The 12,203-nt window shown below is 43.9% G+C and overlaps 1 protein-coding gene across 1 annotated transcript in view; it reads left to right on the forward strand.

Annotated features, from left to right (window-relative positions):
• Rtn1 (reticulon 1) overlaps positions 1–12,203 on the forward strand; it is a 203,609-nt gene that overhangs the window by 93,682 nt on the left and 97,724 nt on the right. The window contains exon 2 of the mRNA XM_005072775.4: positions 8,381–9,154. Within this exon, the coding sequence (XP_005072832.1) occupies positions 8,381–9,154 (774 nt within the window). The remainder of the gene's footprint in view (positions 1–8,380; positions 9,155–12,203) is intronic.

Below are 12,203 nucleotides of genomic sequence, written 5' to 3' on the forward strand. Positions count from 1 at the left end.
TGTCTAGACAACTTTTTAAGTATAACTATGCAGAAGATATTTATTTGCATATTACATATGATAGATTTATATTGATGTTTGTTTAGTTCATTAGATTTACAAAAATTTGCTTACAAACCCAGATGTGATTTGTTAGGCTTCTTTTGGGGGTAATGAGGATGTTTTCAAATAAAATTTACTTTTGTGATTCTCCTTCCTCTTATTCTCACCCATACCACAATTGCAAGATTAAACACATTAGAGTCTGCTAATTACATACTATATTCATGTAACTGCATTTTAAAATGTTACTAATCTTCAGAAGTTATCGGACAAAGAATTATATCAAGAAATATATTATTATAATCTATTCTTTTTTTACCGAAACAGTGAACATTTTTATGTATAATTTTACTTTTTGTAAAAATGTTTTTTCCGTACAATATATTCTGGTTATGGTTTCCCTCCTCCACCTCTTCCCACATTCTTTTCACCTTTCTGCACACCCAAATCCACACCTTTATTTCCTTATCTCAGTAGAAATCTGACAAAACAAACAAATAAAACTAAAACTAAAACAAATAGGAAAAGAAGAGCCAAAGGAAAAGCAGGAGAAACACAGACACGGACATATAGAGAAATTCCACAAAAACGTAATATTGGAAACTATAATAGATAGGCAAAGGCCAAAGGCCAAAAAAAAAAACTGTCCCCACAAAACATTGAGACGAAGCCCTGAAAAAATACCATACTTTGTGTTGGCCTTCTCCTGCTGGGCATGGGACCTGCACTTAAGTGTGGTTTGTGTGCTCAGTGAGACTCTGTTGGAGAAATCTAATTTCTCTTTGTGAGCAGCTGTCAACTGGAGATAGCTTCTTGGTTAGGGATGGGTGCTTGTATCTACCCTCTCCATATGACTTAAACCCATGCAGGTCCTGTGTGTGCTGCAACAGACTCTGTGAGTTCATATGTGCATCTGTTGTGTCTGGAAAGGCTCTTTTTCCTTGGTATCTCCCATCCATGCTGGCTCTTAGCATCTTTCTTCCTCCTCTTCCACAGAGTTCCTTGTGCCCTGAGGGAAGGGATTTGATGGAGACATACCACTCAGGACTGAGTGTCCTAAGGTCTCTCACTCACTCTCTGCATATTGTTCAGCTGTGGGTCTCTGCATTTGTTTCCATCTTATACAGAAAGAAGCTCATCTTATGATGGCTGAGCAAGACACGAACCTATGGGCAGAATGTTGTTAGGAGTCATCTTATTGTTAGATTCATTTAGCAGAACGGAAACATTTGGTTTCCCCCTAGGTCCCTAGCCTACTGAGTCTCAAGTTCTTGGGCTACCTGAGCAGTGTCAGGGAAGGGTTCCATCTAAAGGTGTGAGCCTTAAATCCAATCAGATAATGGTTGGTTACTCCCATAACTTTTGCACCGGTGCCACTATTGTACCAGTATATCTTACAGGCAGTCACCATCGCAGATCGAAGGGTTTGTAGCTGGTTTGGTGTTAACTGGTCGCCTCTTGTAGTGTGCAGGGTACCTTACAGTACTTACTGCACACTAGTCAGCAGGGGTGAAGGCTCTAGACACCAACTCTACTTCTCTGTGTTCAGTGAGTTGTGTAGATGCTGCTTTCAGCAATAGGGCCTTGCCTTCAGTTTGTGGAGAGCAAACACCAGCCTTGGCAATAGCCTGGACTGTTTGAGGGCTTTCCATGGGCCGCTTTCACCAAAACCTTTAATTAGATGTGACCCATTCCCGGCACTGGAGGTTTCATTCAGTGGTGAGAGACTAGTTGGAGCTCCATCTCTCCTGTTACTTGGCAATTTCCTTTAGATCACCTTCATGCATGTATACTTAGGAAGCTTCTGCCGACCCTTAGTTTTCTATCTGTCTTTCTACCTCTCCACGTAGTCCTCCCACTGCAGTCCATGTTCTGTCTCTCCATAAATAACTATTCTATTTCCGCTTCCTCAGGAAATCCTTCCCTCCATGCTAGTCCCTTTCTACACCTAATCTCCGTGGTTATATGGCTTGTACCCTGTTTATCAAAGTCTTAAAAGCTAACATTCATAGATAAGCAAATACATCCTGTATTTGTCTTTTTAGATCTGGGTTACCTCAGCAAGAAAGTTTGTCTTTTTAGAGGTCCATTCATTTACCTGCAAGTTCATGCTCTCATTTAAAAAAAAAACAAAAAAACGTTGAGTAATATTCCACTGTGTAAATACACCACATTTTCTTTATCCGTTTATTTGTTGGTGGACATTTAACATTTTAATGCATTTTAAGTTGAAATAGAGTTAAATCACTTTTCCCTTCCTTTTTCTCCCTCCAACAATCCTCCCTTGAACCCCTCCCACGGCCCCATCTACTCTCAAATTGATAGCCTCTTTTAAAAGAATATTATTTTTGTACAAACACACACATGTAGAGCAATATAAACACACCCTGATGGGAGTGTTTTTACTGTTGCCATATACATTTTCAGGGCTGATGACTCTGCATTGGACAGCCAATAAGGAGGCTCATCCCTGGAAAAGGTTAATTCTTATCCCAGGGGTCATTACTTGTCTCTAGTTTTTTATCTAAGGGTGGGACCCCTGAAATTTCTCTCTTCCATGTTAACATGTCCACTAATAGCCTCATTGTTCTAATCTTGTTTATGTAGTCATTTCTAGGAGAGACTGTTTTATAGAAGAAGATTTCCATACACGGGATAGAGATGTTGTATGTTATTTTATTAGGGAGAAATCACTTACATGAGAAATTGAGAACCCAAGGTCAGCGCTCTGACCGTCTCCACTGCTCTCCGAGACCCGACCCGAACCCCAAGAGAAGGAGAGTGCCCCTCTCCTCAGCCCTTTATTTCACATTCCCATATGCTCTTGTAGCCATGCCCAAAATGGGTGTGTGTGGGGAGCCACCCCCACATTCTCCCTTACAAGATGGCGCCGACATTCATTGTCAGTTGGAGTAAACAACCTTGATGCGCATGTGCCTGCTACTTTTCTATCCCTTACTCTCTGCCTCTCCCGTGGCATCATATGGGCTGACGAGCAGGAGCCAGTCAGGAGATGACACGTCCGAGGCGGGGACTGCTGGGCTATATAAGGGTTGGGCTTTTGGCTCCCCCGGGTCTCCGCTCTGTAAGCTTATGCTCTCCCTCTCAAGACGCATTAAAGCTGTTCTGCAGAAGGATCCTAAGTGTGCCGCGTCGTTCTTGCTGGCGAGACGGTAGCGCGGGACAGGTGTGGAAACGGCACTGGTGCCTAGGTCTCTCCCTACACTGTTTCACAGCAGACATCCTGGAATTCTGTCTCTTACAATCTTTCTACTCTCGCTTTCTCAGTGTTACCCGAACCATACATCCTGGAGCTGTGATGTAGATTTATTTATGATCTGTTGATTTCTGTATTGTGTTCAGTTATGGATTCCTGTGGTGGTCTCCATTTGCTGTAAATAGAGGTTTCTTTGATGGACAGTGGACCTCATTCATTGTTGGTGGATTGCAAATTGGTGTAGCTCCTCTGGAAATCAGTACAAGAATCATCAAAAAAAAATTAAAAATTAAATCTACCACGTGACCCAACTATACTACTCCTTGACATATGAGCAACAGACTTGTCAACTTTCAGCAATGCTCATTGCTATCCTACTCATAATAGCCAGTAATTGGAAACAACCTAAACGTCCTTCAATAGATGAATGGAAAATATGGTATGGATACAGAATGGAATTCTATTTATGTGTAAAGAAAACTGAAATGAAAGAAAAATAAAGATAAAGCAATTAAATGCCCTAGACTAAGGAAGATGTCTCATTCAAACCACCACAAATTCTTTATACAATTGGGTCTGCTTTTAGCTTTTTGAAAATTCTCCACACCACTTTCCATAGTGGCTTCCCCTGTCTGCAATCTTACAGGACTGAGTCTGAGTCCCACCCCCATTAGCACTTGTTTTCAGTTATTTTCTCTGTCTTAGCCATTCTGACTGGAGTCAGAAGAAATCCTAGAGCAGCTTTGCCTTGTATTTCCCTCCCATACCACTTCTTGGCACACACCCAAAGGACTTGACATCCTACTCCATTGATACCTCCTCAGCTAAGTTCATTGCTGCTCTATTTACAGCAGCTACAAAATGGAAACAACCAAAATGCTCTTCAACTGATGACTGGATAATGAAAATGTGCCATCTACACACAGTGGAATTATTTTCAGCCATAAAGGAAAATGAAAGCATGATATTGTCTGGTAGATGGATAGATCAAGAAAATAATACAGTAACACCAAAGGGCAGACGCTGTGTGTTCTGTCTTATTTGTGATTCTTAGCTAAGAATCTTTAGGTACTGACTATAGACCTGGGTGATGGCAGAAACAAGGAGAGTAAAAGAAAGCATGATATTGGGGGCCTCTAGAGAGGCTAAGAGTAGGACATGGGTGTTAGGGGGAGGCACAGGGAACACTGGGGGATCTTTACTGGGGAAGGGCAAGGGGACAATATAAAAGGGAGAAAACCAAGTGATACAGGCTATTGCTTTAGTTTCTTCACAGAACTTAGAGAGTTAGACCCCAAGGCTGAAGACAGCATACACTTTGGACACAGGACAGGAGGAATCACATTGGAAATGACCTGAAAGCGTCCTTCCTGAGGACTAGCTCTTATAGTTTCTTAAGAGTCTATGCAAGCTGCCAGCTGTGAGGCCTACAACCATAATAGCGACTGAAACAGGAAGATATTCCCAAGGGTGCAATAGTGCTATTTATATCATGGGTGTGGGTGGGTAAAGCCATCTAATTGGACTTAAGGCTTGCTCAACAGGAAAGAATCCATGCCTGGTACTGTAAACCCAACCAATGACTCCTGACTGGAGAGGTCGTGGAACCTACTGCCACTTTCCTGAGCTCTCAGCCCCTCATATAGAACCATTTCTGTTCAGTGAGAGTTGTGGTTTAGGGAATTTGTTCAGGGTTCCAGCATTTGGTTTTGTAATTCTTTAGGATTCTGGATTTTTTTCTTTTTTTTGTTTTAAATTTCAGATTATATGAGTTTTGCTTTGGGCGAATTTAAAGCCATTGGATTGTTGGTATTTGGAGCTATAACCTTCAAATCCTGCTCTCCTGGATGACAGTATTTGCAGTGGGGCAACAATCCTTCCAATTAAGATGAAGAGTCTTTCAGTAAGAGCAAGCTGGCTGGGTCAGAACTTTAGGGCAGAGAGTCCTCTCCAACATGGGTTCTATTTATATGTGCTCTCAAATACTGCCACAGGGTCTGGACCCTGTCTCTTCTTTCAGGGTACATCTGGGAAGCTCCTATTCTCCGAGGCATCATCTCTGGGACAAACACATTGATTCTGTTTTAAAGGAAACAATAAAGTAAGGACACTGTGTCAGAGCGCAGTGACCCATGACTGTCATTCAGTTCTAAAATCACAGACACGAGAGATCAGCGTGGCTCCCTGTGGTTGTCCCCTCCAACCTTTCACAAAGTAGAGGTTCCTCTCCTTGTCACACTGTCTACTAGGATCACACTTGCTTCAATGCCAGACAACTCATATTTGTTCACTGTTTTCCAAGTGCAAGGCTAAAATGTCCTCTTTGTAACTGTCTTCCATTCACTTTACTTTGTTCTTAGTAGCTTCATTCCATGAGTCTAGTCATTGATTGATTGGTCGGCCTACCCATTCATTTACTCATTTGTATAGGATACCTACTATACAGTAAAACATGCCAGTCATGAGCCTCAAAGTCCAAGAGTTGACAAGTTATCACATAGTTTCATGGACTTGTGTAAGGATAAGTCATCCGGTGTGTGGTCACTATCAACCCCATGCTATAAGAATGAGGAGGAGAAACAATGGGAGGGTGTGGTTTTACAGGCATCACCAATGCTATGGTCTGAATGTCAGACACCTCCAACATTTACATGTTGTATCTATAGCCATTGTAATGGTATTTGAAGAGTGCTAGGTGATATGGATCAGCACCCCTCACTAGGTCCAAGAGCCCTTGAGATCCACCTATCCCCACTTCCCACCACACTGGGGTTTCAGGTATGTTGGCAAGGTGCCCAAATTCCTGTAAACAACTTCTTACTCATGCTCCTATAAGCAACCCTAATAAAACTCATTCAGACATTAAAAATATGAAAGGAGAAAGCATGAGCACACACGTGCACACACACTTTTTTCAAAGACCAGAATGGTAGGTACTAAGATAGTAATTACTAAGGGTAGGGTTGGAAAGAAAATAAACTGAGTAAGACTGGGGATTAATGCCGGGCGTTGGTGGCGCACGCCTTTAATCCCAGCACTCAGGAGGCAGAGGCAGGTGGATCTCTGTGAGTTCGAGGCCAGCCTGGTCTACCGAGTTTCAGGACAGCCTCCAAAACAATACAGAAAAACCCTGTCTTGAAAAAACAAACAAACAAAAAAGACTGGGGATTAGTATTCAAGCAGTAGAAAAAACAAAACAGAATTGTAAACAGGGAAGTAAACAGAAGGAGACAAAAAGGAAGGAAGAAAATGAACCCTCTCTACAGCTATACAGAAACTGTAAAATGTTTTTTTAAAAAAAAAAAACCTCAATTACACAATTTGAAATAGTCCCAGAACTTGAGAGGCTGAAGCAGGGAGATTCCAAGGCAGGCAGGCAGGGAGACCACAAGGCCAGGTCAATTTGTGGCCTTTGGGAGAGAGAGAGAGAGAGAGAGAGAGAGAGAGAGAGAGAGAGAGAGAGAGAGAGAGAGAGAGAGAGAGAGAGCGCTCAGGGAAACACCAGGTTGAAGTCTGATGGTGCATAGTGTGCCTCTCTTGGCAGTCACTCACCAGAGCAGAGTTGCAGAGCCGTCTGCCTCCACACCACCTTGCTTGACCTCTGTCTACCCGAGTCGGTGTCATCCAATGAGAGTGGAACCTCTAGGTGTTTCCTGTGCTGATCTTTGCTCAGTCTGAAACCAGAGTTACAGAGTGGGGTCTGGGAATATGTGCGCTTTATCTGAAGTTTTCTGTATCTAGGCACTTGAAAGCAGTTGGCAAGCTTCCCATGGGTATGTATGCTTTAGGCCTAAGGTCCGTCTAGCACGTGCTACATCCTGCTCTGTTATTGGGGAAATTAGCTAGTGTCAATCTAGTCTGTAGCTCAGGCCAGATGTTCACCATGTGAACACTTCTGGCTTCTGACTTACTGGTTTTCCTTGTAGTTAGATGTATTCTACAGGTCCAAACTGATTACTCTCACAGAAGATGGTGACTTTGTCTGGAATAGTTTTGGAGTATGTCTAGGACTTTTATATTGTGCATGTTTTGTGTGTGTGTGTGTGTGTGTTTATACATGTATGTAGTTGTATGTAGACATAGAGATTCTGAGGTTTAAAATATGAAACTCTTGTGAGAATGAATCAGGTGAACACCCACCTCACTGCCTGGACTACAGTAAGTGACATCTATTTGCTTCTACCTGCAGCGAGAAATAGAGATTCTTCTTCTCCTCATAATAAAATAAAGCAGTTTAATCTTATTGTGTTGGGGTTACGCATTGCTCTGGTGTGCTTGTGAGAGGTGGTTCTCTTCTTCACTGTCTGGGTCCTGAAGATTGAATTCAGGTCATTGAGTTTGGTGGCAAGTGCCTTTACTTGTTGAACCATCTCACTGGCCCCTTCTCCTAATACCCAATGCCTTGGAGGGACTGAAAGAAGACCCCATGGAAACGTTCTGTAATATCAAACTTGCCAACTTGTTTTTCCCTTTGCACCAGGGGAAGTCAGGGCTTCCCAGTGCAGTGCTTTGGGGTTAGAGGAAAGTGAATGAGCTCAGCGGAAGCAAACATGGAGAGAAGCAGCAAGCGGTAACTGGAGATACACAGATGCATACTACTGAGATAATGGCACTTGGGGTTGAGGTTCCAAACTAGGGGTACCTTTTCCCTTATACCATGGATGGGCTTAATCTAAAAGCAGCAGGAGCCCTAGAGTTTAGGGACAGGCCCTAGAACCCTTTGACGCACCCATCTGTGAGCCTCCAAGAGCAGGCCCTTCCCAGCTGTCTACACCATTGATCATTTACAAACCAGGGATCACCTCCATTCCCACAGTTTCAAAGGTTATTATTAAGAATATAGACGTGGGGAGAGTTTCTTTTTTAACAAAATTGAGTCAATCAAGTCAGAGTTTATTATGGCACTAAATGTTGAAAATCATTGAGCTGCTTGGGTCTATTGCCTGGGAAATACCAAGAGTTGTAGACTGTCAGGTAGACAAGGAAACTTAGCATGCTGATGTTCCAAACTCTTGAGAAAGAATGCTGTATTTTCTCAATGAGGGTTAGCTGGTAGATTAGGCAGGAGAGAGATCTCCAGCCAGCAGCCTACTCATGGTTTGCTGTTATTTTGATTGACAGGTATGGCAGCTGTTCCTGATTCCCTGGACCATTTCTCCTCTTCAACACTAAAAGATGGGGAAGGGGCGTGTTACACATCGCTGATCTCTGACATCTGTTACCCACCCCGAGAGGACCCCGCATACTTTACAGGAATTCTGCAGAAGGAAAATGGTCACATCACCACTTCAGAGAGCCCTGAGGAGCTGGGGACCCCTAGGCCCTCCTTACAAGAAGTGCCTGGGATGGAGCCACATGGCTTATTAAGTTCTGATTCAGGAATAGAGATGACTCCTGCAGAGTCCACCGAAGTGAACAAGATCCTAGCTGACCCCCTGGACCAGATGAAAGCAGAAGCTTATAAATACATTGACATAACTAGGCCACAGGAGGCAAAAGGCCAGGAACAACCTTGCCCTGAGCTAGAAGATAAGAACTTGGACTTTAAAGACAAGGACACTGGAGTCTCCACAAACCAGGAAGGAGTCAGTGTACTTGACCAACCAGTTCCTGTGGAGGGGAAGGTCATCAAGGACCACTTATTTGAAGAGTCTTCCTTTGCTTCTTACATAGATGATCTCTCTGAGGAGCAACACAGAGTGCCTCTGGTCTCTGCCCCTATCAAGATCACACTGACAGAGATCGAACCTGTCATGACTGCCACACATGAAGCGGCAACCCCGGAGAAGCAAGACCTGTGTCTGAAGCCAAGCCCTGATACAGTCCCTACTGTCACCGTCTCGGAGCCTGAAGATGACAGTCCGGGATCTGTCACTCCTCCATCTTCTGGAACAGGTAAAGACATTGGTGTTTCTCCACTTCGGGAAAGCCCAAGCCTGTGGAGGGCTAAAGTCCCGGAGCATGAAGGAACAAAGACTTCCATCTAAAATGCTTGCTCTTGTGGTCCCTTTAAATCACATTAAGTTAACTGGTCTAATTAACACACAGCCTTTTCAGGTTTGTGAGCATTTTACATAAGTGTCAGTCTGGGGTTCCTCTTAAAGTCCTGTTGGGTTTTCCTTGTCAAATGTTTCTGTCTTATTTAATGGGGAGGGGGTTAAGTATGACACAATGGAAACATCAACAGTATCCTGTGGCCCTGAAGCTCAGAGCAGGAAAGTGCCACTGCTGGGATGTGAGCTCTTCTCCCATGATCCACTGGGCCTCCTCGAGGCACTATGGGGAGAGGACCATGGCTGGGTGACCTTGTACAGGACATGTAACATGCCTAATACAGGCTCTGCCTCTGTGACACAAAAAGGGTTGGAGTAGGAGGGGCTTAGGTTCCTTTAGGGGTGGTACCTGCAGGAAAAGGAAATCTCAGAGGGATGATCCCTCCTTCTCCCTGAATCCCAGCACTGTCCCTTTACCCTCTTCCATTCCCTGGAGGTCCACTTGCAATTGTATATATGAAACTAAAAAGTAGTTTTGATTCTAACAGGAAACCCTAGAGTCTATGGGCATAGCTCAGTAAGTAAAGGTGCCTGAGCATTGGCATGAGGACCCAAACCCAATCCCTAGCACCCAGGTAGAAAAAGATGGGTATGATGGCACATTCTTGAATCCTAGTACTGGAGAAGCTGAGCCAGGAGGATCCCTGGAGCTGCTGGTCAGCCAGTCCTACTCAACTAGGGGCCCCAGGTCTCAATGAGAAACTTATCTCAGGAAAAAATAAAACCCAAGAGGGATGGATTGTAAATGGAGGCGGAGCTTTTGTTTCCCAGCCACCCAGTACCCAAATAATCACAGAGAAGCTTAGTATTCATTACAAAGTGTTTGGTCTATTGCTCAGGCTTATTACTAACTAGCTCTTACAACTTAAATTATTCCATTCTATTAATCTATGTTTTAACACATGTCTCCTGGTACTATCTGTTAATTTAGTACATACATCTTGCTGCTTCCATGTCTCTCTGGAATCTGTCCCAGACTCTGCCTTTCTGTCTCCCTGTATTTTCAGTTTGGTTTTCCTGCCTGGCTTTATCCTGCCTTGCTACAGGCCAAATCAGTTTCGTTATTAATCAATGGGAATAAAAGATATTCACAGCATAAAGAAAGGTTATTTCACAGCAATGGATGGCTTCTGAGGGATACCTGAGGTTGTCCCCTGATCTCTTCGCACTACACACATGCAGAACCTGCACACACACACACACACACACACACACACACACACACACACACACACACACACACACGGAGAGAGAGAGACAGACAGACAGACGAGAGACAGAGACTGTGAGAGACAAAGTTTAGCTAATGGACCTGGCCCAGACTCTGCTTGTCCAGCATTCCTAGGAGACCACACTGTGCCAGCTGTTTGTAGCTCTTTATCTAGGGGTGGGACCTTTTGAAATCCCCACCCCATCCTTGTTGGCATGGAGACTGGTGGTACCATTCGTAGGTCTTATTTATGCAGCCATATAGCTGAGATTTCATAGGCACATCCTCCCTGTAGCATCTCTCACATCTAGAAGACAGTATCTAATAGTAGACATTCTGGTCCTCTAGCTGTTACAATGTTTCTGCTGAATCTTCCACAATGCTCCCCAAGCCTTAATTGTAGGGCTTGAATTGTAGTCATACTAACTGAGACTTGAACTCCCCCCCCCAGATATATTCTCTGTATTTTGGACCATTTGTGGATCACTGTACAAGCCTCCATCTGCTTCTTTGATGAGCTACACTTAAATGTGGCCGGTAAGGATAAGCCTTTAGAATACAGTTAGGAACTATATTAATTTATGAAAGTGTCAGTGGCAAACATCTGAGTAGAATTTATTCAAGAAAGATAGGCTTGATCTCTAGGGTCTTGGACCTTTCTAGCCATGAGCAGTTAGCTGGGTTTACAGGTATATAGATCTAAGTGTTACTACTGCACCTCTGGAGGCCTTTTCCTGCGCTTGTCACTGTTGTGGCTTATAGTCTTTAAGTTGCGGAGAACTATTGATTGCTGTTCTACCTTGTCAGCGTGCATAGCCTGCCTGGAGACTATGAGAACTAGTCTTCAGGGAGGCAGCTGTTTGGTCAGTTCCTGGTCAGTGACTCTGAGACTTAGTCAGAAGTATGTGCTTTCTCCAGCAATAGGCTCTCCCTTTTGGGAGGCAACTGAGGGCAATGTCCTGTGTTTTTGTTGGCTACCAACCTACCTGGAAGAACAGCCCTAGCTCTTAGAGTCACAGGCAGAGTTGCAGAATGCAGGTGTCGGCGCTCCATCCAGACCTTCTGCTAAGCTAGACTTTCTGAGGGCAATCTGAAGCTGCACACCTCAGATATGAACTATGGTTAAGAACTATGGTTCTGGGCTGGGGAGACAGCTCAGTGAGTAAAGTACTTGCTGTGTAAGCATGAGGACCGAAGTTCAGAGCCCTACTACCCACATAAATGTTGACTGGGTGGGTATGTTGGCCTAATTGTAATCACAGTGCTTGGGGAATGGAGACAAGGAATTACCAGTATGTAGTATCTAGACTAGATGAATTGGCAAGCTCTAAATGCACACACGTGTACACATGTATGAACATAACACAATGATGATGATGATGATAAACCATTGTCCTGACATTCTGAGCTTGCCTGTGGATGTCCTTTCAACCTCCTGTGTACCCGGCACTGAAAAGGGTGCCGGAGTAGTGACAGTGAATACATAGTCCTCAGCTCTCTTTTCTTTCTGTGACACTTCAGTCTAGGGTCAGTGGAAGTGGGATGGAGGACAGGGAAGACACAGACTCGTTACACCATCCCCCAGGCCACAGCTCTGCAGAAGTAGACACCTACCCATGGCAGGTGCAGCAGCAAGCCAGCTGGCACAGATGACAGGAATGCTAGACAATAGTTGCTGAGC

The sequence above is a fragment of the Mesocricetus auratus genome, unplaced genomic scaffold (assembly GCF_017639785.1).
Source record: "Mesocricetus auratus isolate SY011 unplaced genomic scaffold, BCM_Maur_2.0 Super-Scaffold_15014, whole genome shotgun sequence".
Lineage (NCBI taxonomy): Eukaryota > Metazoa > Chordata > Mammalia > Rodentia > Cricetidae > Mesocricetus > Mesocricetus auratus.